General features: G+C 45.8%; 1 protein-coding gene across 5 annotated transcripts in view; it reads right to left on the bottom strand.

The window, feature by feature from the left end:
* PTAFR (platelet activating factor receptor) overlaps nucleotides 1–24,422 on the bottom strand; it is a 52,226-nt gene extending 27,804 nt beyond the window's left edge. For 4 of the 5 annotated variants that reach the window (XM_037828005.1, XM_037828009.1, XM_037828007.1 and 1 more), the window contains exons 1-2: nucleotides 24,201–24,422; nucleotides 3,136–6,608 (exon numbers count right to left, since the gene is read on the bottom strand). In XM_037828005.1, the coding sequence (XP_037683933.1) occupies nucleotides 5,534–6,592 (1,059 nt within the window). In that variant the 5' untranslated portion in view covers nucleotides 6,593–6,608; nucleotides 24,201–24,422 and the 3' untranslated portion in view covers nucleotides 3,136–5,533. Of the gene's footprint in view, nucleotides 1–2,810; nucleotides 2,907–3,135; nucleotides 6,609–24,200 lie in introns of all 5 variants that reach the window. The other variant, XM_037828006.1, reaches the window with a different exon arrangement.
* Between the last annotated feature and the right edge of the window lie 3,036 nt (nucleotides 24,423–27,458).

Genomic DNA, 27,458 nt, shown 5'->3' with positions numbered 1-27,458 from the left:
TGATGGAGCCAGAAATTGGAACTTGGCAGTGTGGCAATGCCCAGGCTTTGGAGTCAGAAATATCTGATTTCCAACTTGAATGCTTGATGAGTATAAGATTACAAACCCATTCGTAATCTGAGAAATTCAAACTAAAATTTTGCTTCACACCCAGCAGCAATGTGAAAGTTGGACAATGCCAAGTGTGGGTGGGGATGGGAAGAATGTAAATATGGCTGGGAATGTATACTGCTGCAGCCCTTCCAGAAGCAATTGGCAGTTCTTCAGACTAAATATGAGTATAGCCTATGAGCCAGAAATGCTACTCCTGGGTGCACATCCCAGAGAAGTTCTCACAACAGTCCATAGGGGAATATATGAAAGGATCTCCACACAACACTGTTTATGGAAGGGGGAGGTAGGGGCAACCTAATGTTTATCCTCAGGGGAATAGGCAAGTAAAATGTAGCTGCACATGATGGAGCATTTATGGTGGTTTGGAGCTATGCTTCCCCAAAAAACATGTTCTTGAACTTAATTCATTCATGTGGGTGTGAAACTTTTGTAAGTAGGGCATTTTGATGAGGTTACTTCAGTTAAGTTGTGGTCCAGCTGAATCAGGATGGGTCTTAATCCTATTATGGAGTCCTTTATAAGCAGAATGAAATTCAGACAGAAAGAAAGTCATGTGGAGCAGGCTGCTAAAGGTCAACAGAACCCAGAAGAGAAGGAGAGGCCAGGAGAGGCCACCATGTGCCTTGCCATGTGACAGAGGAGCCAAAGACCAAGGATCACTGGCAGCCACCCCCAGAATGCCAGTCTTCTTGAAGAAAGCATCACCCTGATGATGCCTTAACTTTGAACTTCTCCTAGCCTCAAAACCACGAGCCAGTAAATTCCCATTGTTCGAGCCAACCCATTGCATGGTATTTGCTTGAGCAGCCAAGGAAACTAGAACAGCATCAAAGAACTGAATGTATACAAAACAACATAGGTAAATCATAAAAACAATGCTAAGTAGAGGAAATAAAAAAGAAAGAATGAGGTCCATAGCCCAATTTATGTAAATTATGCTTGTTACATATATGTAAAATGTATACATACAAAAAATAACTCCACATGTTTTAGAAGGATACAAAGATTGAATGCCCTAGAACTGTTGGGGAAGATGAGACCAGAGAATGGTGATAAAAGGAAATAAATATACATGCATCCAGACAGACGTGTACAGGGGAGTGTCTTGCACAGTGGAGAGAGAAAAAGTATCTATGCATTAAAAAGATCTCAGAGAAAGGAGTTTGAATCCCAATTCTAGCATGTTATTGCTCTATGACCTGGGAGAAATCATTTCACCTCCTTCATACTTGTTTTTCTTATCTAGGAGATGGAAAATATGGACCTTCCTCTCCTGTGTCATGAAGGATGTCTACAGAGGACGGCAGTATGGTGGAATGGAAAGTGCGTGGGCTTAGGAGCCAGAATCACTTTACCCTCTGTTTTAGTTTGCTGCTGGAATGCAATATACCAGAAATGGGTTGCCTTTTACAATGGAGATTTATTAGCTTACAGTTTACAGTTCTTAGGCTGTGAAAAATGTCCAAATCAAGGCATCAACGGGATGATACCTGGACTCCGAAGACAGGCTGCCAGCATCCGGGACACCTCTGTCACATGGGAAGACACATGGCCAGTGTCTGCTGATCCTTGTCTCCCAGGTTTCGTTGCTTCCAGCTTCTGGCTTCAGTGGCTTCCTCTCAGTTTCTCTGGGTTTTTTTCTCAATGAGCTTCTCTTAAATTCATCTCTCAGCTTCTGCATGTTTCTAATCCTCTTATAAAGGACTCCAGCAAGTGGATTAAGACTTACCTTGAATGGGATGGGTGACATCTCAATTGAAATAACCTGATCAAAAAGTCACACTTACAAGAGGTCTACACCCACAGGAATGGATTAAAAGAACATGGCCTTTTCTGGGGTACATACAACTTCAAACTACCACACCCTCTATGCCTTTGTTTTAAATGGGGTGGTCAGAGCAGGCTTCACTGAGAAGGAGACACTTGAGCAAAGCCTAGAAGGTGGTGAGGGAGGGAGCCATTCAGATATCTAGGGAAAGACAATTCAGGCAGAGGAAAGAGCCAGTTCCACTCATGGTGCTTGGGAGGAGTAAATGGTGGCAAGTGCCCCTCATGGTGCCTGGCGCAGTTAGCGGTCAGTAAGTGTTGAGAGGCCATCCCTATCCCTCCCCTTATAAAGGTTTCTCAAAATGCAGTGTTCATGGACACCATCCACCAGCAGGAATGCCCTCCCGGCTGGCTGCAGGAGCCTCAGCCTGGGAGAGAGTCACCGCTGCTGGGGCTTCCACCCACATGGGGAGCACAAGAGACCACGGAGAGGAAGCTAGAAACAGAGTAAGGTGGAGGCCCCTGCCAGCCGCTGTTCTTCTCAAGAGACCTGCCCCCCCCCCCCACAATCCCAGCACACACTAGAGCTAGGACAGCACCTGGAGGGAGGTGGATGAGGGTCACACGGGGGAGGCAAATGAGGAAGGACCCATATTTACTAAGGCAGATCTGGGTTTGAATGATCTTTTGCTACTCACCAGCTCTTTTACCTTTACAAATGACTGAACCCCTCTGAGCCTCGATTTTCCCATCTGTAAAATGGGCGTTAAGATATCCACCCTGCAGGGTGGTCGTGAGGACTCAGTGAGATAAGATTTGTAAAACTGGCAAGCAAATAGCTGGGGCGCAACAAAAAGCAGGTCCCCTTCCCTTAGTCAGCTCAGGTCCTTATTTATTTTATTCATTTCTGTGGGGATAAAACCACTTACCTTTAAGGAAGGTGTGAGGTTTCAGTGAGATCAGTAAAAGCTATGCTTAGCACAGTTACTAGACCAGTAGGTGTTCTATAGGTGCTTGTTGGATACCTGGATGGATGGAGGAAAGGATGGAGGGATGAGTGGGTGGGTATGTGGGTGTGTACATGGCTTGGAGCATGATGTCAAGAGGAACATGACTTGTTCTACACAAATGCCAAGTGCTTTACAAGAGGGTTTTATCTGTTTATGGCCTCAATTCTTGGACACAGACATAACACAGATTAGTAAAAACAGGCATAAACACAGCCAGTTCTAGTCCATGGTGTCTTTCACTTACCATGCTTGGGTCCAGGTCTCCTCTCCATTCGGGGAGGAGCCTGGTATTGCAGGAGCCCACTTCAGTTCTCCAACTGTCAGTTCTCCAACTGCCATCACTGTTATTTCCCTGGGGCCAAAGGCTGAGTTCCGGGGACATGCAAAGTGAGGCCTCCCTGAAAGCAAGATGGCTTGGAAATCCTGATCAGTGATGTTTCATCAGAAGAATTACAACTCAACTTTTCCTAGTCTCCCTGTCACTGTATCAGGAAAGGAGAGAAGCAGGTGAGCAGCCGGCTCCCACTTTTGTAAAGGTCCACCACCCACTCACTGTGTAATTTCTGAGCCCTATTTCCCCCTCTGTAAGATGAAGGGATTGGACCCTTCCAGCTCCAAAATGTTCCGATCCTTTGAAAATCCCCTGCATCTTTCTTTTAAAATACAGACATAGCACTTTCGGAAAATATGCATTAAATCCCTTCCTTGTATGTCCCTAAAAAATCTCCTTAAACCTTTTCAGAATAATTGTAAGTACTTGTCAATATATCTGTTTGTGCTCCACCCTGTGGAAGCAGTAAGCTTTGGAGATAGACAGATCTCAAGTCCAGACCATGAGTGAAAAACACTGGCTACAAAGATGATTAAGACTCTGTTCCTGCCCCCATTTCAGTAAATGGGCAAATTTCAATAACCAGAGTAACTAATGTATAAAAAAGTTGGATCCTCCCAGACCTAAAATTCCACGAGTTGCCAATAACCCTGCCTGGAGGGATCCAGGAAGGCTGCCTGTATGAGGTGTTCTGGGATAGGCCAAAAGGAAGAGAAGGTGTCTGAGAAGGTCACAACGAGGCAGAAGCTACAGGGGAGTAATGTGACTGTCAGGATGGTGAGGTGGTCAGCAGGGCTAGAGCGTGCGCTATAGTCTAAAATACTCCCTGCAACCCCTGGGGCCCTGGCTGGAGAGAGAGACCCTGGCCTGTGTGTTCGAGCAACATTCTGGGAGAGGTAAGGGAGCAATCACCAGTAATGGCACAATCTTTGTCCGAGATGCTCTCTATCAAGCATGTCCTGAATGCAGACACTGTACTTTCTATACCCCACAACCTGCAATCTGCTACACTAGTCACTGGAGCACATGAGCAGAGTTTAGATGGGACACAGAGGGGCATTTTTATTTTAATAGCTATAGTTCCTGTTTATGTTTCCTTTCTGTGCAGGTGGCACTGGTTTTCATTTACAATTATGTTATAATGTTTCCCTTTTAAATAAATTTAAGTTTTAAACAGTTATTCTATTTAAAGAAAAATATTTATTAAGTAAACATACAGTTGGCACATGGATATGGCAAAAATTGTGAGGGCGGTACACCAATGGCAGAAATTCAAGAAACGATGTGTTTCCGCACAGAAGCATTGACCTCATTCAGAGCTCTTTTGGTGGCAGGTAACAGACAGTCACTCAAATCAGCTTAAGCAAAATAAGAGAATGTATCCTGACTAAGGAATCTCACAGGACCCAAAGGAGGGAGAGGGGCTGGGTCTGGAGGAGGAGAGCCTGGGCCCTGGAAGCACCACCCCCTCCTCTCCAGGCTCCTATGGTTTCTCCCTCTTCTCTGCTTTGCTCTTACATCCTCACCTTCTGTCTGAGCACGGCAATATTCTCTTCTCCATGAAGTGGCCACCACCCCCTCCCCACCCCCACCCATCCCACACATAGACAAACACACACAAGTCGACACACCGCCATAGCGCCAGTTTCTATTTCTTCAGGTGAGTGACTTGCCGAGCCTGAAATGGCATCCCTGAATCTTGCTGCCCACTTCTGGGTGAGAGAACCTGACTGGCCCACATTGAGCGAGATGCCTGTCTCTCTCTTGTCCACTCATCTCCCATCACAGGATTGAGGGATCAGCTACGGAGACGGGCTGGGTTCTCAGAAGAAGGGAGATGAGCAGTCTCTGACCAAGAAGTGCCTGCCTCAGCATTTACTGCTCCTAACAACCCTATGAGGTAGGTTTTACCTCATAGGTAACAACCCTAAGAGGTAGGAAATTCAGCTTAAGGGCCCATGGCAGGAAGTGACAAGCCCAAGTAGAAGCCGGGTCTGTGCCACACCAAAGCTTGAGTACACTGCGCTATCCACCTAGCACCAACCACTGGCCCAGCCCACAGTCCCATCAGGCCCAGGAGCTCAGGATGAGTTCACCTGTCAGGGTTATGGTAACATGTGCCCAAGAGATGGATGAAAGGCCTTATTCAAGCTCTGGATTTTCCAGCAGGTAGCCTCCATACCTTATGGGCTACCAGTCTCCAGGGATGAGATGCCCAGACCATGGCAGATATCCCTCCTTCTCCCAGATCTGTCTGTGATACCCAGACAGATGGTGGAGAAGACTTTGGGCCTGGCCCCAAAAGCAGGGTCTAATTTTTGAGCGAATTGACAGGAATCTGGTTGAGCGGCAAGACTACTTCAGTGATTGTCTCCGAGGTGGCCCGGGAGCATTTCCGGCTGCTGCGCATGCTGTACAGTTTCTCAGTGAGGTGCTTGCGGAACTTCTTAGTGAGGAAGCAGTAGATGACAGGGTCCAAGACACAATTGGTGCTAAGGAGGCAGAGGGTGATCTGATGTGCATCATTAATAGCCTGGTGGAAGCTGTTGTTCTGGAAGCCCAGCTCGGCCAGGGTCCAGGGCAGCTGCACCACGTGGTGGGGCACGAAGCAGATGACAAAGACAGCCAAGACCGTGCAGACCATCCACAGCGCCCGGCGCTTGACTTCGGCATTGCGCTGCTGCTGCACCGGCTGCGTGAGCAGGGTGCGGATGATGACCAGGTTGCAGAAGAGGATGATGAGGAAGACAAGGAAGAAGCTGAGCACAATGAAGATGTGGATGACAAGGACTGGCACACTGCCCTTCTCGTAATGCTCAAAGCACCGGGTGGTATTGCCTGAGCCAGCCTTGTCGGGCACTACGTTGGTGGAGTCCAGGACGAGGAAGTAGGATGCAGCAGCCACAATGGCCACCCAGATGACCAGGGACAAATAGATGCCACGCTTGCGGGTGGCGGCCTGAGCGGTCTTGATGGGCCGTGTCACTGCCTGGTAGCGGTTGTAAGTGATGACACCCAGGAAGGCCACAGAGCAGTATGTGTTGACGAAGAAGAGGCAGCCAGCCACGTTGCAAAGGAATTTGGGAAGAATCCAGTTGCCCTGGTTGTGGTAGTAGATGATCCATAGGGGCAGGGTGATCAAAAAGAGCAGGTCAGCCATGGTGAGGTTTACCATGAAGATCTTTATCTCGGTGAGCTTTTTGGAAGGGTACAGGCTGGCAAAGACCCACAGCACATAGCTGTTGGCTATGACCCCTAGAACAAAGATGATGCTGTACACGATCGGGAAGAGGATGTATCGGAATTCAGAGTCGACATGGGAGGAATCGTTTGACTCCATTGCTCTGGCCTGGAAGGGGCAGGTTGTCATCGGGTCCTGCCTGTGCCTAGAAGACACACAGAGATGAATCCTGGTTAATGAAGGGCCAAGAAGGGACTCTCATATTTCATCAACCCTAAGACTCCCGTTTGGCACATTTTAAAAACTTTAAAATCAGAATATGCTTTATAATTATGGCATCTTCCAATTAATTGCCAGCATTTTTTTCCTTTCTATGTATAATAATGTGTGTTTTTTACAATCAGTGGCATCTGAGATTCAACAAAATCAGTAATAGTTCAGTTTCTTCTCTCCTATTCCATTAAATTTTTTTTATTGTGGCAATGTATATACAACACAAAATTTCCAATTTTAACCACTTTCATGTGTACAATTCAGCAATATGAATTATATTTACAATTTTGTGCTTGTATCACCAATTCTTATTCCATTTTAAAATTTAACTCTTTATTATTTTGACCTAAAATTTTAAATCATCCATTTCTAGTAGTAACATCTATGAAAATATTTATTATGAAACTTTTATACTTGTTCTGATAAAGTTTAAACTTTTTTGATTGATGGTATTTGGAATGAAATTTTTGATGGCAAAATGTTCTACATTAAGACCAATTTATATGCTTATTTAAAAATCTAGAAAATACAGAAATGTATAATATTAAGGTCACCCATAGAATGAAATATTAGCCTGTCATTAGCAAGAATGAGTTACATCTGATTATAGTGACATGGAAAGCTATTAGATAATATTGTTAAATGAAAACAAAACAAAACAGCTGCAGAAATGTTTTTATGGCCCCATTATATATGTGTATATGAACAGAAAAAGGTCTAGAAGACAAGACCTCAAATTATTGACAATGGTAAGTAACACCTGGGAAGGTGAGGTGGGCTTGGTAAGAAGTTTTCTACTTTCTACCCTATACTTTACAGTTTGAACTTTTTAGGAGCACTTATTACTTTAATAATTAAAAATTTTTTAAATATGATTTAAAAAGAAAAGTATATGATACAGAAACCCAGTAGAAAATACTTTAACCACTTCATCATGAGAATTGCTAAGACGTAGCAACACAGAGTATCTCTGATACAACGCTCGAGAAAGACACAATATCACTTGTGGGTGTTCTTGAGAAAATGCCTAACCTCAATTCAATCATGAGAAAATACCAGCCAAACCCAAACTGTGACCAAATAAACTGACCAGCACTGGTCAAAAGTGAAAGATGAGGAAAAATTGAGGAACGGTCATAGATCAGAGAAGATGAAGGCAAAGTATGACAACTAGATACAATGTGGGATCCTGGGTTGTATCCTGGAACAGAAAAAGAACATTTGGAGGAAACTGGTGAAACTCAAATAAAGGTCAATAATTTCATTAACAACTTTGTATCAGTATTAGTTTCCTGGTTCTGATTATTGTTTTATGTTTTCCTAAATTGTTACTACTAGGGAAAGCTGGATGAAGGGTACATATGAACTCTTTGTACTAGTTATGCAACTTTTTCTGAAGACCTAAAATTATTTCAAAATTAAAAGTTTCTTTTGTTTTGCTTTGTTTTGTTTTTAAAGCATATGACAGAAGATTAAGGCTAGCCATAATCCTACTACGCAGAGTCTGGTCCCTTTGGAGAGCTCCTCTCCAACGCTCACTCTCCAGGGAACCAGGGGTCCCTCCCTTTTGTCCTGTTCCTCCCACAACTGCTGTTCACACGTGAGCCTAGAGGCCTCCCTGATGTCTGCATTGCTGTGGGCTTGGCTCGGAGAAGCAGCTCATGGGGGAAGAGCAAGGGACTCAACCGGAGCTGAGAGGCCCAAGGCTCACCATCTATCAGAGTGCAGTGAAAAGAGCACAGAGTTAGAAGTGAGAAGTGAGGAAAAACAAAACAAAACAAAACCCTTAGTGGCACCTCATTTTGGAGCCAGGCACCCTGCTAGGTGCCTCCACAGGTACTTCCTCATTTGAGTCTCACAAAACCCCTTGCGATAGGAAGTATGGGCCCCAATTTTACAAAATAGGAAGCTGAGGTATAGGGTGGTTGTGTGACTTTTCCAAGGTCACCCAGCTGTTAGGAGATAGAGCCAGGAACTCAAATCCAGCTCTGTCCTCATTCGTCCATCCATACATTTATCCACCAGCTGCCTGTTGGGCACACCGCTAAGCAAGGGAGACACAGGTGAACAGACTGATGCAGCCCTGCCCTCCGGGAATTTACAGTTTCAAGGGCAAAGATGGACAAAAGCGATTTAAACAATCATAGTTTGTTAGCAATAGGGAAAACTGGGCAAACGACGTACATGAACTGAATGGAGAATAAGAAGGGATTGATTCAGAAAGGAGGGGACATTGCAGTTGACACCTGAAGGGAGAGCAGGGGAAAGAGCATTCCAAGTAGTGGGACTTGCATGGGTCCAGGCCTAAGGCAGGAAGGAGCTCCTTAGGATTCAGGAGCTGAAAGAAGGCCACCCACGCCCTTGCCCTGACCGCCAGCTGCCCCTCCACCCTCACCTGGCACCACCCTCCCACTGGGCTCCAGCAGCAATGGACTTCCCAAACAGGTCTTCAAAGCTGCTGAGATCTTTCATGCCTCAGAATTCCACATATCCATGACCCACTGCCTTGACCACATTTCTTTGCTGTATTAGCGTTCTCCAGAGAAACAGAACTGACCGGAGGTAATACAGACAAAAATACTAAGAGATTTATTGTAGGAATTTGTTCATGTTTCATGTGACTGCGGGGATTGGCAAATCCGCATTTGCCAGCCACAAACTGGGCTGGGTTTTGATGAATTCCCCAGGAGAAGCCGGCTGGCTGAAGGAGAGATAAAAATAATTCTTTCTGACTGCTGAAATCATCAGTTCTCCCTTTAACCTACTGGATGAGACCTGTCTCATTGCTGAAAGCAATTTCTTTTGTTGACTGGAGATGTAATCAGCCATAGATGTACTCAACCATAGATGCAATCAACTGACCCCAATTATTTCAATCCGTGAAATACCCTCACAGTAACAATTGCTGGTGCTTGCTTGACCAAGCAACTGGACACCATAACCTAAGCCAAGTTGCACATGAACGTAACCATCAAACCTGCCCACCACTTGCTTTCACCTGGCCAACTCCAACTCGTGCTCCAAACCTCAGCTGAATTGCACTTCTTCAAGGAAGTTTTCACTGACCCCCGGCCATGTCAGGTCCTATCTCAAAGATCCCTGTACTTCTTCATAAATCTCAGCACAGTTGTGATCATCTTCCTAAGTGTGTGTTTATTTAATGCTTCTCCACTTGACTGTGAGCACCCAGAAACAAGGACCTGGTCTGTCTGTTCAATACTATTCCCAGCACCGTGAATCAATAAATGAAGGAATCGGTGATGTCTTGTTAATTACACCCATCCTCAGAGAGTCCCGGAGTTGTGGAAACACTTGAAGAAACCTGAATACACTTACAGGTGGGTTTAAAGAAACAACTGGCTCTACCTGGAATTTTGTTGACTAAGAAAATTTTTGTGCTTTGCTCCATTTAGTATGGTGGTGATTTTTCTACATCAGATTAAATATATGTAGGTTTCATTAGTCCCAATAAATCATTGCAAATCCTTTAAAAACAAAAAACTCATCCTTGAGTCACATTATGAATTGCAAAGTTGATTTGAGGGTACATGTTATGCTGCTTCACCAGCAGCAAAACTGCTAGCTTCTGCTCTTTTCAGACCAGTTTCCCCCCCTAAAATAGCCCCACCATCTAATCCAAAGCGCTAGGAGACTAGTTCTCAAAGAATGCTCCATGGGGTTGGGGTGGGGAGGCTGCAGATCACTAAGACCCTTTCAGGGGACCCATGAACTCAAAAACATTTTCATAATAATACTATGGCATTATTTGCCTTTTACACTGCATTGACATTTGCACTGATGGTGCAAAAGCAATGGTGAGCAAAACTGTTGGCCATATTCCTTGTCAACATGGAATGAGTTTATTATTGTTATTTTTTTAATTAAAAACTAAACATTCTAGGATGTCTTAGTTTTAATTTTTAATATAATAAATATTGATATATATACAGTCTATATAAACAAAAGCTCTTTGGGATCCTCAATAATTTTTAAAGACGTAAAGGGGTCCTGAGACCAGAAGATTTATTTGAAAACCACTGCTCCAAGACCTCAGCCCCCTTTCCTTTAAGCCCAACATGCTCATCCATCTGGGACAGGCCTCCTTTCTCTAGCCTGCTGGCCCTTGTGCCTTGGAGGAACTTTTTCTTGGGGTGAGGGGATATGCCTGACCTAGCCCTGGCCTCATCCTTCCTGAAAAAGGCAGGGAGGCGGCCTACAGCTGGTGCTCACTCAGAGTCTTTGGGGAAGTTACACCCCTACTCAAACTCCTCACGGGAAATCCCACCCTTTTCTTGAGTTTGGGTCCAGCTCAGTCCGGTGATGGCAACTATTCTCTGGAAACTGTTTTTCTCCAGTCAGGGGAGCCAAGCCAGGAAAGCCTGGGACCTGCCCACCACGCTGTGCCTGCCCAGGCCTGTTAAGAAAGTCTTCCCACTGGAGTCAGGACCAAGGCAAGGCAAGTGAGGCACTCGCCAGCGCACAAAATTTAAGGGAGTGCCAAAAAACTGAGTCATCGAGATAATTTTTGTTTGTACAGTAAAATTTATTGTTTTTAATCATAAGTATTTCTGACCCATTTGGAATTTCTGTAGCTATAGGGTATAAGGAATGCATCCAATTTTATCTTTTTCCACACAACTATCTAGTTGCCCCGATGACACTAATTAAAAAGGCTTCCTCTACAAAAATAAATTCTACCCAGGCTGTAATTCTAAATGAGAAAGGTAAAACAATAAACCTTCCAGAAGATAACACAGGAAAACACTTCATAACTTTGGAATAGGTTAGGATATTTTAAATAGAACACAGACAGCACTAACCACAAAGGGATCATCCTCTGATGATTTTTATTTTTGTTAAAATATTCTACATTTAAAAAAAAAATGAAGAGGCTAAGAAATTTTTTTCCGACCAAAAAAAGTTTACTTTTCCTTTACTTTCCATCTGTGTAATCCTGGGGCTCTGACTCAGTTTTCTAATTGGTAAAATTGGAGCTGTGTCAACAACCATCTTGAAAGCAGTTGAGGATTAACTGAGAAATTTGTTCTAAAAACACTAAAGCACCGAAGCACTATCACACAGATTATGACTAACAAAAACTAGTTTATATTTAATTATGTTAAGATTTGTATGTATAAATAAAGAAGATGGGTTGAGTCTGGAGATTCCTACCTAGCTCTAGAAATTGGCACTCTCAGGTCCTGGTAGACAGTAGCAAAGGCAGACAATCACTGTTAGTTGTTACCTGGCCCTAGAAACTGGCAACCTCAAGCCCTGATAGCAGCCCATAGATTAGCAGATGCTCTGGTTTGCTAATGCTGCCCTTATGCAAAATACCAGAAACGGATTGGCTTTTATGAAGGGGGCTTATTTGGTTACAAAGTTACAGTCTCAAGGCCATAAAAGTATCCAAACTAAGGCATCAACAACAGAGTACCTTCACAGAAAAATGGCCAGTGGCTTCTGGAACATCTCTGTTGTCTGGGAAAGCACATGGCTGGCGTCTTCTTCCTTTGCTCCCAGGTTGTTTCAAAATGGCTTTCTTCCAGGACATTTCTCTCTAGCCGTCTGGGGGTATTCTCTTAGTTTCTCCCACGCAAACTCTGGGGTAGCAAAAGTCTACTTTCAATGGCCGTCTTCAAAATGTTTCCCTTGGCTGCAGCCAGCGTCAGGGGTCCATACTCCAAGCATCTCTGAGCTAAGTCAGCAAGCAACTGGGCCTTTTTAAAGCATTCTAGTAAACTAATCAAGACCCATGCTGAATGGGCGAGGCCACACTTCCATGGAAACAATCAATCAAGAGGTCACACCCTAATCAAAGGTGTCACTCACAGTTGGGTGGGTCACATCCCCATGGAAACAAACTAATTCCAATATCCCATGAGATTGGGTTAAAAGATCATGGCTTTTTCTTGGAGGGAGGGAGGGGGGAGACGGACACATAATATATCCAAACTGGCACGGCAGACAATTGCTGAGAGTTCTGGTGCTGTAATAGTAGTTCTGTAACAGTTCTTTCTCCAAGTGAACATGCTGATTGCATGGCTCTTACACAACCTTCTTCCTCCACCAGCTGACAGTTTGCAAGTGTCACCAGTTTCCTTTGCATCAGACGGCTTAGTGCATTCTGGTTCAAACTAGCTACACCTTTTCCTCCACTTACTGGTTTTAAGTAGAGTGCCAAATCCTCAACGCATTTTTTTCTATTCATTTTATTGAGATATATTCACATACCACGCAGTCATACAAAACAAATTGTACATTTGATTGTTCACAGTACCATTACATAGTTGTACATGCATTACCAAAATCAATCCCCGACACCCTCATTACCACACACACAAAAATAACAAGAATAATAATTAAAGTGAAAAAGAGCAACTAAAGTAAAAAAGAACACTGGGCGCCCTGTCTGTTTGTTTGTTTCCTTCCCCCACCTTTCCACACATCCATCTACAAACTAGACAAACGGGAGTGTGATCCCTATGGCCCCCCTAATCCCACTGTCCCCTCTCATAAGCCACATTTCTATACAATTGTCTTCAAGATTCATGGGTTCTGGGTTGTAGTTTGATAGTTTCAGGTATCCACCACCAGCTACCCCAATTCTTTAGAACCTAAAAAGGGTTGTCTATATTGTGCATAAGAGTGCCCACCAGAGTGACCTCTTGGCTCCTTTTGGAATCTCTCTGCCACTGAAGCTTATTTCATTTCCTTTCACATCCCTCTTTTGGTCAAGAAGATGTTCTCCATCCCACGATGCCGGGTCTACATTCCTCCCTGGGAGTCATATTCCACGCCTCAAAGCATTTTTTTTGCAACTTCATAGTGTTTGTTCTCATCTAGATTACTGAACTTCACTGAGTGATGATCTGGTTCTTGGGCTTCAATTAAATGAAGAAGTGCAAAGTTGACAGAAGCACATTAACATCTGTGTTGATGGCAGTCTGATCAAAAGGACAAGTTCTTCGGTGAAGTTTCTTCCAGCAGCTCTTGCAAACAGTGTGTGAACAACCTAAATTGATGGGTCTACACACATTCTCATCAAATTCATTATAGCAGACTGAACAGGACAGAAATTCTGTCCACTGAGCTGCCTGCACAGACATTGCTGAAGCTGGATGCTCAGTCTAGCAGATCGTTATTTTGCTGTGTGCTGTTTTGCAAGCTGAGGAGGCCCGGGCGGGGTCGCGAAGGGCCACTCCCGGGAGCCCCGCGACGGCGCGGCTCGGCGGCAGAGGCGCCTCGTCTCGCCCCGGCAGAGCTCAGCGGCGACTCTACGACCTCAAGCTCCATCCGGCGCTACAGGGACAGCCCCGTTGGCGGCGGCGGCGGCGGAGGTTGCTATGGGGGCCTCCTCCTCCCTCCACCTCTTCCTACTTCTCGAGATAATATCTTAATGCAATATTTAAAAAAATCAAAATCAGTATTACTGATTCTTCATTTTGCCTCGGGCTCCAGTATAACTTGGTGGTTCATCATGGATGTTTGGGCATTAATTTTCATTAAAAAAAAAGTCTTCCCACCATGTGAATGGGGCATGCACACAGTTTAGCCGAGATCACCCATTCCGCCCCTCATTCATGTGCTAGACAAGCACTCACTGACCCAGGCCCTGGACAGAGTCCTGGACTCAGATATTAGATCCAGTGCCTGCCCTTAAGCGGCTCACAGACCGTTTGCAAGAGAGAGTCTCAGAAAAACAAATATGAGGTGCTCTGATGGCGGCGGTACAAGGTGCCATGGGAATTCAGGGAAGGTGCGCCGCTCACCCAGACTTGAGGGGCCAGGAAAGACCTCTTGAAGGAAGCTGAAGGAAGAGAAGTCGGTAACCTGAAGAAGCAAGGCTCAGTGCATTCTGGTTCAAACTAGCTACACCTTTTCCTCCACTTAGTGGCGAGATGACAGCATGTGCCAAGTCCTGGAGGATTAGGAGAGTCTGTGCCTTGCTCTCAGGGAACTTGAGACCTTCGGTTTGGCTAAAACTGAAAGTGCAAGGCAGGTAAAGGGAGACAAGTCTAGAAAAGTGGCATCAGTCAACTCAACGCGGGTCTGGAACGACAGTGTAAGGAGTATGAACTTGATTCCACAGCAAATGGGAAGGTCATTTGAAGGACACTGAGCATGGGAGGGGCCAGGCAGGATCTGGGTTTGGGGAAGAAGCTCTGAGGGCTGCAGAGTTACCAGAGGCAGGGAGATACAAGGAGACAGCTGCAAGTGTCTGGATGAACAAAGGCGGCTTGGACTGTGGCAGAACGGATGGAGGGAAATGGATGGATGTGAGAGGTCAAATGGACAAGACACGGGGCTGGATTTGGTGTGTGTTGAAAGGGAGTCAAGGACGAGGCTTGTAGGTTTCTGGTCCAGATGGCTGATGGTAGTGTTCTGTCTTCACGGAGACGACACTGATAAGGAACAGTGTGGGAAGTGGGGAGGGTGGCTTCAGTTTGGGGACATATCACATTTGGGGAGGCGGGGGCTGTGGATCCAGGAGGATCCCAGGTTAAACCCTGAGGAGCCCAACACTAAAGGAGAAGTCAGAGGAGGAGGAGGAAAAACCCACAAAGGATGCAGAGAAGGGACAGTTGGAGAGGTAGGAGGAGAACCAAGAGAGCACCATGCTGAGAACTAAGGGAAGAAATTTTCAACAGAGTGGAAGTGAATGGCCCAGAGTGTGGAGAGCCACAGAGAAACCAACTGCAAGGTAGCCAGAGAAGCAAACATGGAGATATATCTCATGTGATCGGGGCGGGGAACAGTTTCCAAGGAATGTATTGAAGAATGAAAGAGAGGTGAGGAAGTGGGAGTAGCAAATTCTCATTCAAGAAGTTTGATTGAGGAACCCAAGGCTGTGTGGACCTTGTTTGGATCTGAATTCAAACAAACTCACTGTAAAAGACATTTTTTAGACAATTGGGAAAATGCAAACACAGATTAGGTATTTGATGTTATTAAGAAATTGATGTTAATTTTGTTAGATGTGATAATGATATTGTAGTTATATATTTTGTATATTTTCAAGTGTTATCTGTTAGATACATATGCTGAAGTATTTATAGGTGAAATTATACGGTATCTCGATTTTGCTTCCAAATATTCCAAAACAAGAGCACCTTTAATCTATCTCCATCTCGGAGTCTGCTTCTCAGGAACCCAGCCTCTGACAATGTGTACTCAGGTCTGTCTGACTCCAGAGCCTCCCCAGCCCACATGGCCCCCATGGGAGGCCCAGCAGAGTAGGCCTCTTCCTTTCAGAGATGGGACCAGAATCAGTGTGGAGAGTCTGGTGTGAAACCCCTGCCTTTAGCCAAAGCCACTATCCTTTGTCCTTCTGTGCCCATCATACCGACTCTCCTGTTCAGTCCCAGGTTCCTGGCCCACATGACCTCTACTCTCTTGGCTCTAGTCCCAAATTTAGTGGCCAATTGCACCTTTGCATCAGGAGACCTTGAAATCACCCAGAAAATAACCAGCCGAGTTTCCTCTGAGTCTGGTGGCCCAGAACTCCAAGCTTAAGCTTTAAGACCCCCTTCTAGGCCCTGTATCTAATTGTATAGTTGTAATTTGGCATCTTTTCCTCAAAGAGAGCCTCCTACATGGTATATGCTTTAGGGTCTTAGAAAACATTGATCTTCCCTGGCTGAAATCCAAGATGTGAAAAGAAACAAGTCAGAAGATCTCCAAGAAGAATATTCCATCCAGAGATCACTATGTGCAAAGGTCCTGAGATGGGAATTAGCTCACTATGTTCTGAGGTTGGAATACATTGGTCATGTTCAAGGAATTGAAAGGTAGTGTGGCCGGAGCGGAATGAGATATGGGAAGAATGAGATGAAGTCAGAGGTCAGCAGGATCCAGACCATTCCTAGGCCATGGTAAGGCATTTGGATTTTATTCTCTGAGCAATGGAGAGCCACTGGGATGTGCATCAAGCAGACCAGTAGCATGATCTGACTTGCTCGCTCTGGCTGCTGGGCAGACAATAGACGGTAGGGGGCAATGGGGGAAGCAGAGAGGCCATTTAGGATGTGAGAGAGGGTGGCAGCATGGACCAGAGAGTGGTATTTCCAATATCTCTCTACGTCTCTGACATTTGGCACAAGTCTGGCCAGAGCAGGAACTTGGTAAACCTTTGTCAAGTGAACAAACATCTGGCACCCAACAGGACTAGACCTCCTGTGTCAGAGCTGCAAGAGGGCTGGCCCAAGAAGATGGTAGGGACCAGGTCTCTCCAGTGACCTAAGAGTCCCAGTGGCTGCCTGCTCCCCACAGCAGCCACCACCCCAGGCAGAGTGAGCCCTCTACCACCGCACAACTCAAATTGTGGTCCTTGGACCAGCATAACGAGCATCTTCACCTTGGAACATGCTAGAACTGCAGGGTCTCAGGCCCTACTCCAGACTTGCCGTATAAGGATCAGTGTTTTAATAAGATTCCCAGGTGATTCGTGTGCACTCTAACATTTGAGAAGGGCTGTGCCTCAGCACACTGCCAGCCACACACCCACCTGCTCTGATGGCTCCCAGGGGTCCCTGTCACCCAAGATCAAGTCCAAACTCCTTTCCCGCCTCATCTTCCACCATTCCCTGCCAGGCACCCTCTACTCCAACTACACTGAACTTCTTGCTGCTTCCCTAAAAACTTCATTTCCCCTTAAATTTCTTTGCCATTGCACATGATGCGGCCCCTCCTCCTAAGAGTGCACTTGCCCACTGCTCAAGCTAGCATGACTTTACTCCTCTAAGACCTAACCCAAAGAGTGCCTCCTCTGGGATGCCTTCCCTGATTGACCCAGGCAGAATCAGCAGCTCTTTCTTTGGATTGCCTTGGCATAGGCACGTTCCTCTGCATAGCACCTGACACATGTGGCAAGTACTGATTTCTGTGGCTGATTCCTCGCCAGGCTGAATGCTCCTTGAAGGCAAGGGGGCTAGGTGTTATTCTTCTCTTTACCCCCAGTGCCAGGCACTGGGGACCAATTGAATGAATGAATGAATGACCAAGCTCCTAGTGGCTATTCCAGTGAGCCTAGTGCAAAGGGGATGTGGCCAGTCTTTCTGGGGAGGTCCTCCTGGGGGCCGGCTGGGGTGGAGAGAACAAGGCCTCTGGAGTCTGAAAGACCTGGGCTCCTACCTAACTCTGTCACTCACCTGCTTCTCTGAGCTTCAGTTTCTTCATCTGCAAAATCTTGCCATCCTCCCAATGATTCCAAAGATGGCTGCAAAGTGACTAGAGCAGGGTATGAGCCACAAATGTCCTGGCCTCCCTCTCCCCATCGACCCAGATGTCAGGAGCCAGGGGAGAGAGACTATAGTCACCACTGACCCCAGGGGCTCTGTCCACACATTGTCTGTACTCCAAACCGCAGACATGGACCTCGGGCCAATGCCAACAAAACTTTCAACAGCTGAGGGAGGGATGTGCTTTTGCAGGGAGGAGGATAAGGCTCAGATCACTCTGCTTAACACGCAGGCAGGCACCGTTTCCTGATGGATCAAGGGTGGGCATTAGGCCCTGGCTCGGCACTCAGCTTGGGGCGGGGTTGGGGGAGGGGTACATAAATATTCATGGTATTCTTTGAGATAGGAAGATTTCTGTCTGCAGTCTGGAACTCCTGCCCTCTGCCCTGCACAGCATTCAGGCTCCTCCCCCACACTCTCTACCATTCCCATCCTCTGGGATGTCCAGAAACATTCCCAATCCCCAAGAAATCTGACAAAGGGGTTCCCATCCTCAGCAGGACAACCAGAAGGGAGGGCTCTCCGAGTCTGGGCAGAAAGAAATGTGTGCTAGTTATTTCCCCAACGCATGCATGCCGAGTGTTGGGGACGTTGGGCTTACCAGTCAGGCCAGCCCCTAACATTTGTGGGGTCAGTTGGGTTCAAGAGTACAAATGTCTAAATATTTATAAGCTATATGTCTAAGTAATAAATCAGACATATCCGAGTTCATCCATATGCCCTGCAACAGCCGTTCCTGGCAGCTCCGCAGGCCTGGGGGTGCATTCCCAATAAAGCTTGGGCTGCAAGAGGGGCAAGCCCACTTGGATCCAAGATTTCTTGTTCTGTGGGGAAGGCAGGGTTGAAGGAGAGACAGAGCCAGCCCATGAAAGCTCAGGAAGCTGAGCACCGTTTGCTAGTAAAATGTGCAGACACGTCTTAACTATGATCACATTTCTTCCTCAAATCAGCCTTGTGAAATGGGTTTTATGAGATACCTATTTTTCCAGGGAAGAAAATGAGGTCCAAGAGGGGAACAGACTTGTCTATGGTCACACAGCTGGTAAGGAGCAGACTTGGGATGTTGAACCACAAGGCCCATCCTCTCTCCCAGGCCAAGCTGTTGACTCTCTGCTGGAAGCAAACCTCCTCCTTGGCCAACCAACAGGCCTGTGCTGCAGCCTGAGGGCAGGAGCTCTAGATGCTGCAAGGCCCCTAGAAGGAGATGCCTTTGGAGTCTGGGAGGGGATGGGGCAAAGGGAGGGCAGGGTCTGTCTGCATCTCTCTCACGCCTGCCTTGCAGGCTAAAGCTGAGAGCAATACTGGCTCAACCACAAAACTCACTCCGAGACTCTGAGTCTCCATTTCCTCATTGGTAAAATGGAGATTAAAAAATTTCTTGAAAGCAGATATACAAATGGTCAAAAAGGACATGAAATGTGCTCAACATCATTCACCATTAGGGAAATGCAAAGCAAAACCACAAAGGAGATACCATTTTTCACCTACTACAATGGCTACTTATTAAAAAAATGGAAGATTGCAAGTGTCGGAGAGGATGTGGATAGGAATAGGAACACTCATTCATTGTTGGTGTAAAATTTGTATGTAAAATGTTGAAACCACTGTGAAAGACATTTTGGTGGTTCCTCAGAAAGTTAAGTATAGAATGACCATATGATGCGGCAATCCCACTTTTAGGTATATAACCAAAAGAATTGAAAGTTGAGGTTCAAACAGATATGTGCACACCAATGTTCATAGCGGCATTATTCACAACTGCCAAAAGAGGGAAACAAACCAGGTGTCTATCAACCAAGAAATGGATAAACAAAATGTGGCATATATATATATATATATATATATATATATATATATATATATATATATAATATTATTCAGCTATAAAAGGAATGAAGTTCTGATACATGTGACAATATGGATGAACTTTGAGGATATCATGTTGACTGAAATAAGCCAGACACAAAAGTACAAATTTTATATTATCTCACAAATTTGTAGAGTCAGAAACTAGAATATAGGTTATCAGGGGCTGGGGTGGGAGTAGGTAATGGGGAGTTAATGCTCAAATTGTACAGAGTTTCTATTTTGGGGGTGATGGAAAAGTTCTGGTAATGGTTGGTGGTGATGGTAGCACAACATTGTGAAAATAATTAAACTAAAAATAAATAAAAATTTTTTTAAAAACTTAAAAAACTAAAATTTTTTTTTAAAAAAAGTAATAAGACTGTACAACATGAGTAATGAACCCTAAAATAAATCATGGACTATAGTTAATAGTATAATAATATTATTAATTCATCAATTGTAACAAATGTACCAAATTAATGCATGGTGTTAATAATGGGGGTGGTATATGAGAACGCTGTATTTTCTGCATAATTTTTCTGTAAACCTACAACTTCTTAATAAGAAAATCCAAGAAAAAAATGGGCCAAAGATGTATGATAAAACTGGAGTATAGACTGTCAGCTTTTATCAATGTTAAATTTCTTGAACTTGATAATTGTACTTAAGATGGTTACATAAGTGAATATCCTTGTTTTTAGGAAATGTACATGGCAGTATTAAGTGTTCAATAAACATAATGAATACAACCTGTTCTCAGATGTTTAGAAAATAGATATATGGATGTATTAATAGATGGATACAATGATATGGCAAATGCAGCAAATTGTTAAAAGTTGGTGGAGTGAGGTGTTGATGGTGACGTGGTATATGGGAATCCTGTATTTTATGCATAATTCTTTCATAAACCCACAACTTCTTTAATAAAGGAAAAAAAGTTGATGGATCTGGGTATCTGGGTGAGGGGTATATTGGCATTCTCTATATGGGGTTTGTCTTGCTTTTGCAACTGTCCTGCAGTTTGAAATTATTTGAAAACTAAAAAGTGTTTTTTTAATAGGTCTAAGAGATGGCAGATTTGAAAGTACATTTTGCATTTTTTAACCTGGAATGATATAATTCCAACTTTATGGCTTAATAGCTGTGCAGCCTTTAGTAAAACTGCTTCTTCTCTCTGGGCCTCCCTTGTAAAATGGGGGCAATAATATACCTACTATAAGGACTTTTGTGAGCATCAAGTGAGATAAAGGATGTTAAGTATTTGGAAACGACAGTGCTTAAGAGCACAGAGAGGAGTCACACAAACATGGATTCAAATCCTGCCTCTGTCATTTCCTAGCTGCTTGACTATGACCAAACACATCGCTTCTGAGCCTCAGGTCCTTTCTCTGTAAGGAGATCATATTCTGGGGAAATACCTCCCAGGGGTAGTGTGATGAGTCAATGAAGTAATGTGCAGAAAGTGCTCAGCACAATTCAAGGCATTCATCATCAACAGATCTAAAAGGCTGTGTCTACAGAAAGTCAAGATAAGCTGCTGTTTAGATACCAACAAATGCCAAAAGTGAGGGGAAAAGGGCCACTGTCCTTGTCACTGCTCCCATCAAACTCACCCCAGCTGGAAGCCATATATATCTATTAGGCTTCCAGATACTTCTTTAATCCCACAAGCTCCTGGGAACCAGTCCCATCTTTTTATGGGACCTGGGGTCAGTTGGCAAAATTAAATCAGCCAATTCTTCCCTGTGGCAAGTGATTGAACCTCTCTGAGCCTCTATTTATTCATCTACAAAATGGAGATATAATAATCCCTATCTCATAAGGTTGTTACAAGGGTTAGACAGAAAATGCAAATGCGTGACCCACAGGAAGAGCTCAAAGAATGTTGGTCGGCTATTATTAGCCTATTTTCTACCCTCAGCAGAATTAGAGGCACCACCACTGATCCCCCGGTTCCCAAACACACAGCACATCACGTTGCATTATATTAGCTACCCATCACTCTCTCTCCTTGTTGGCTGGGAACTCCCTGGGAGCAAGGCTTCTGGCATAGCGCCATCACAGGGCCTCCTGCTCAGCAAACACTTGAGAAATACTTAACTAAATAGATACACCATCTCCCCCACTTCCCTCCCTCACCCAGCCTCAGTCTCTCGCCCTGTACTTTCACACACTCAGGCACCAACCTCAGCCACTCTCAGTTTAATCCTTCCCTTCTGTGAGTCTGTTTCCTCATCTATAAAATGGGAATAATACCAACTTTGATTTCACAGGATTGCCCAGAGGTTGTAAGCAGAGAAACCTCTAAACTGCTTGGCACATAGTAGGTGCTCAATAAACGAGTTGCCTCCTGTCTGACCTCCCCCAAGACTTGACATTTGTGCCCTGCTCTGGCCATGCTGGACTCTAAAGAGTCCCTTCGTGGAGTGGCTCCACTAACCAACCATATTTCTCTAAGAAGCAGGGAGATATGATGGGTCAATTGAGCAATTACCCCGACTTCTGAAGCATTCCAGATGAGCTCCCCACGGCCCCCAGTCCAAGAAGTCTAGCCAGGCACGTGCATTGGTTGAATGAATGGAGCCCCTTATCTGGGGAGAGGCCAGGGACAGGCTCTAGGGCCCTAGAGATGGGAGTAGCCTGGGTATCAGTCAGAGTTACTCAATTTTCCTTCTCACTGGGTGGCCCACCCTGCCCCAAGTATATATATATTACATGGAGGAGACTGAGCCGTGGCTCAGCTGATGTAGGAGATCACTGTGGCGGTGGGGACCACTGGTCTGGATCTCTCCTCCTCACTCTGTGTTGTGGCCAGGACAGGGAAGGCGGGGCGGGGTGTGTTTCCCCAGTGCTGGGCACACGCCTCTATGATACCGGGAAACATACTGACTTTGAAGTTTTTTTCCCAGCCCGGAGCTCCTGAGTCTGGCTGATGCCTTCATGGCCAGCCCAGGGGGTGGCCCAGGGAAACACGGAAGGTCCAGGACTCGGGCCCTGGGGTTACACAGGCCAGGGTCTGCACAGGGCCCTGCACTTTCTTTGCCGTGTCTTCTTTGGCTCCCCAACCTCCATTTCTTTATCTGCAAAACGGTGACAATAAAACCTTCGCCAAGTAGTTTGAGGGCAGAATAAGGCAATTTATGCTCAGTTACTGTGAACTTCCTGTCTTTCATCCTCAGAAAACATTTGTTGGATGAATGAATAAATAAACAATGCATCAGCCATGCAGCCAGCCAGCCATCTCTCATTTTGGAAGAAGCAACCGGGCGTGGCAGGAGCGAAAGCATAGGAATGAGGTGCAGGGGATCAGGGCTCCAGCCTCTACCCTGCCACTGCCATCTTGAGCCTTGGGACTTTTGTCTGCAAAATGGGTGTGCCACCCACTTCTAAGCATTGTTCCACAGAGCTGGGCCCAGAAGCTGGGCTTCCAGACTACAACTTACTACTTTATCATTCATGCATTCAATGCATGTTTACTAAGCATCTTCTACGTGCCAAATGCTGTGCTAAGGATAAGGAAAAAACAGTGACTAAAACATTCCTTAACCTCAAGGCATTTACACTAACAATTACAGAACCAATACTACTAGTAATACATTTGCTCACGTTTATGCAGCATTTTACAACTGACAAAGCACATTCTCAATCAAGCCTCTTACTTCACCCTCTCCACAAACCCACAAGGTCAATATTATAAACTCCAATCTACAAAGAAGGAAACTGAGGCTCCTGCAGTGCCCAAGTTCTCAGCTTTTAAGCAAGAGCCTCTAGGTGCCCACATCAGGCCCAAGACTATTTCTTTACCCCCAGGGATGACTTCTTTCCTGGGCTGGGCTGTCAATACCTAAAGCAGGAACCTTTGTCTCTCTTTTTTTTTTTTTTTGCTTCCCTCGCACCCACCCCCACCCCCACACACTCACACACACTCACACCAAACACCAATAACCTTGTTATCTTCATCACGTCCCTAGGAAAACCTAGTTTCTATCAGTGGCCAGCCCTGTGCCAGACCCTTTACCCTGCATGTAATTCAACTGAGGAAACCAAGGCTCTGAGAGGAGGTGTAGCTTGGCCAAGGTCACACAGCTGGTAAAGTAGATGGCATTCCGTCCCTGAGACCAAGGTGGCCCCCACTTCACCATCATCCCACCCCCACCCCCAGGAGGATGGTGAGGTCATCTGAGCACTGCCTTGGCCTCAGAGAAACAGAAAAGGGAGTTGGACCTCCTGGGAAAACTTGGCCATAATAAGAAATTCTTTCTAAACATGAGGCATAGGGCCTGAGGAAGATGCCAGAAGAGTCTCTTCAAAACAGAACCGCCCATTTGATTAGGTGCATTCAGAGGGCATGAGCTTGGCCTCCTGAGGACATTGTCTTGTGCCTCCCCGCCTTGCCCAGCCAGGGCTGAGATCACACGCTCCCGCCTACTCCTCACCTGTGCCAAGGGCTGTGGCTGCGGCAGGGTCCTGAGCGTCTCTGCCTGGGTCCCGGGTTGATCCCCAGCCTCTGTGACAGCTGGAAATTGCAGAAATGAGGAAACAGAACCCAGCACTGCCAAGTCACCCCCGGGAGGAAATGCCGTGACCCTAGGGCCCCCCAACGGATGCCACGGGAATGTCCAGCCGGGCCACCCAGGCCCTGGGCACGACTCGGAGACACCTCCCAGAGCACAGAGCTAGGGGGAGGGCACAGGGGCAGTGCCAAGGAGCTGGGGTGACAGAGAGAGAGAGCAAGATACTGCAAGGGCATGCACTCAAAGGACAGAGAAACCGGCATGAGTGTGAGGAAGAGGAGGGAGAAGAAATGAGTGGCTGAGAAAACGTAATGAGAAGGGAGGAGGGAGAGAGGGAGTCAGGGACAAAACAAGAGGGCAGAGGAAGAGATGGAGGGAGAAGGACTCAGAGAAAGACAGACAGACGTAAACAGAGAACATGAGAAGAATGAGGAGGATGTAAGAACAAAGGTCAAGAGAGTTAAAAGAGAAAAAGAAGAGATGCAGTGAGTGTGTGCCTGGGTGTGCATAAGTGTGTGTGCATGTGTGGGTGTGTCTGTCTATGGGGATGAGAGAGAATGAAGGAAAGGGAGAGGAGGAGGAAAGCAAGCGAGCTAGAATATAGAAAGGTGGAGACGGGAGAGGTTGGGAAGAGCTGCTGTGGCCACGTGACTTGGCTGGGCATCCCTGGTGACTAGGAGGCCCCGAGCCCAAGGAACCCATGGGGCTGGAGGAGCCAGGGGGGTGGGGGAGGGAGGAAGCTTCATAAAACCCTGAGCTGGAGTGAGAGCAGCATGTAATTGGTGGGAGTGAGAGAGGGTAAATAGGTGTGGGGAATGGTGTGTGTGTGTGTGTGTGTGTTTGTGTGTATGTGAACATGAACACACATGAGTGTGTGTGAATGTGTATGAGAGCCGGTGGGTGCCTGAGAGTCAGGTCGGGACTTCATGTGTCTATAAGTGAGGAATGGGTCAGAACTCCCCACCTCCACTTCCTGCCCATGCACCCACTCATTCACTCAAGCAACAAACATTTACTGAGCACCCCTGGGCACTATGGTAGACCCACCTGAGGAAGCTGGGTCTTCAGATATCAGCCAATCCAACACCCTCTTAACAGGGAGGGAAACTGAGGCCCAGACCAAGGTCCCACAGCAAGGCAGGTGCAAAGCAGAGCCAGGAGGACCGGCTCCTGACCCTCCACGCAGGGTCCAGCCTCAGCTCCACCATGGGTGTCTGAGCTAGCCTCCTCCTGCTGTCCCTTTATCAAAGCCAAACCTGGCTCTCAAAAGACAAACCTCCTTTAACAGGGGTCTCAGTCTGAAAGAACTGGAGCCAAAAATCTGCATTTCTCTGCTGACCTCAACCCGTCACACACAGGCAGACACACTCAAGCCATTTATGCATATAATCCTTGCACACTCACATACATTTGAGATGTGCGGAGATACCACTCAATTATTTTCCTTCACTCCTATGCATACCTGTGCACTCAGGTACCCACAGTTACACCCTTACCCCCTCACTTGTACCTGCCCAGACTCTCCTACTTCCTCAGGCTAGCTCACCCACACTGCTCCACACTCACCCACAATACATACTCTCCTCAAATCCCAAAAGAGGCCGAAACCTTCTGTTAAGGACTTTGAAACAGGCCCGGTTTGGGTCAACTCCCTTGTCTCTGTTAGAGATCCTTTGAACTTTGGATGCCCGGAGCTGAGGGATAAGAGAACATGGTCTGGGCATTGCATTTAACCTTCAAGTGAACTGTCCACCTGAAAGACAACACCCCACTCTGCTCCCCAGCCCTCCACCACGACACTCCAGGAGGAACATCAGGTCCCGGAGGGGCCTCCAAGAGCAACCAGCCTGCCTTCAGCCACAGTCTCCAGGACAAGCTCGAGCTCCAGGACTGTTTGGCTCCAGCTGTTTTTCAATAGTCCCTCACAGGCGTACATCCAGCAATTGCATGTAGTACCTCTTTTGAGATTACTCTTAAGCAAGGTAGGTAGGTAGATAATATTATTGTCATTTTACAAATGAGGAAAAGGTTTTCTTTGAATCCTTTTTCTCACATCCCACTTCCATTCTATGGGCAAATTCTGTCATTTCTATTTTAAAATGTATGTACATATCTAAATCTAATCAAGCCTTTAGACCTAACTTATGGTGTTCAGGAAATATAGAGGCCAGAGAAACAAATTAAAGGACCTGCAAGAAAACAATCCACCAAATCCAGAATCCAGAATGTGGGACAACTGAGCCAGTTCCTTCAACAAGTCAACAGTATAAAACAATGGAGAAGAGGACTGTGGTAGTTTGAAGATGTTATGTACCCCAGAAAAGGCCATGTTCTTTTAACCCATTCCTGTGGGTGCAAACCTATTATGGGTGGGATCTTTTGATTATAGTATTTCAACTGAGATATGGTTACCTTATTCAAGGTGGGTCTCAATCCTATTGCTGGAGACCTTTGTAAGAGGATAAAGGACACACAGAAAAAGTCAGACAGCTCAGAGAAGCCCCAGAGAAGCTGAGAGACAAGGACACACCCACAGAAGCTGAAAGAGGAAGCCACTGAAGCCAGAAGCTAAAAGCAATGAAACCTGGGAGAGAAGGACAAGCAGACGCCAGCCGTGTGCCTTCCCATGTGACAGAAGTGTCCTGGATGCTGGCAGCCTTTGTTCAGAGAAATTATCATCCTGTTGATGTCTTAATTTGGACATTTTCACAGCCTTAGAACTGGAAATTTGTCAGCTATTAAATCCCCTTTGTAAAAGCCAACCCATTTGTGGGATATTGCATTCCAGCAGTTTTAGCAAACCAAACCAAGGACTTTTCCAGATTAAGAGATTTAAGAAACAAAAAATCAAATGCAACGTGGCTCTCATTTGGAACCCAGGGCAATCAAATCAACTGTAAAAAGACACATGTACCAAGCCACCTTTGCGGGTGATCTCGCTGCCCTACCCACTATCTGGGATCTGACTCCCAGGGGTGTAAATCTCCCTGGCAACGCAGGATATGACTCCTGGGGATGAATCTGGACCCGGCATCATAGGATTGAGAACATTTTGACCAAAAGAAGGATGCAAAATGAAACAAAATAAAGCTTCAGTGGCTGAGAGATTTCAAATGGAGTCGAGAGGTCACTCTGGTGGACATTCTTACGCACTATATAGATAACACTTTTTAGGTTTTA

Source organism: Choloepus didactylus, chromosome 2 (assembly GCF_015220235.1).
Source record: "Choloepus didactylus isolate mChoDid1 chromosome 2, mChoDid1.pri, whole genome shotgun sequence".
In the NCBI taxonomy this organism is placed as follows: Eukaryota; Metazoa; Chordata; class Mammalia; order Pilosa; family Megalonychidae; genus Choloepus; species Choloepus didactylus.
The sequence above is the reverse complement of the archived record's forward strand: the minus strand, read 5'-3'. Positions and strand labels throughout refer to the sequence as shown.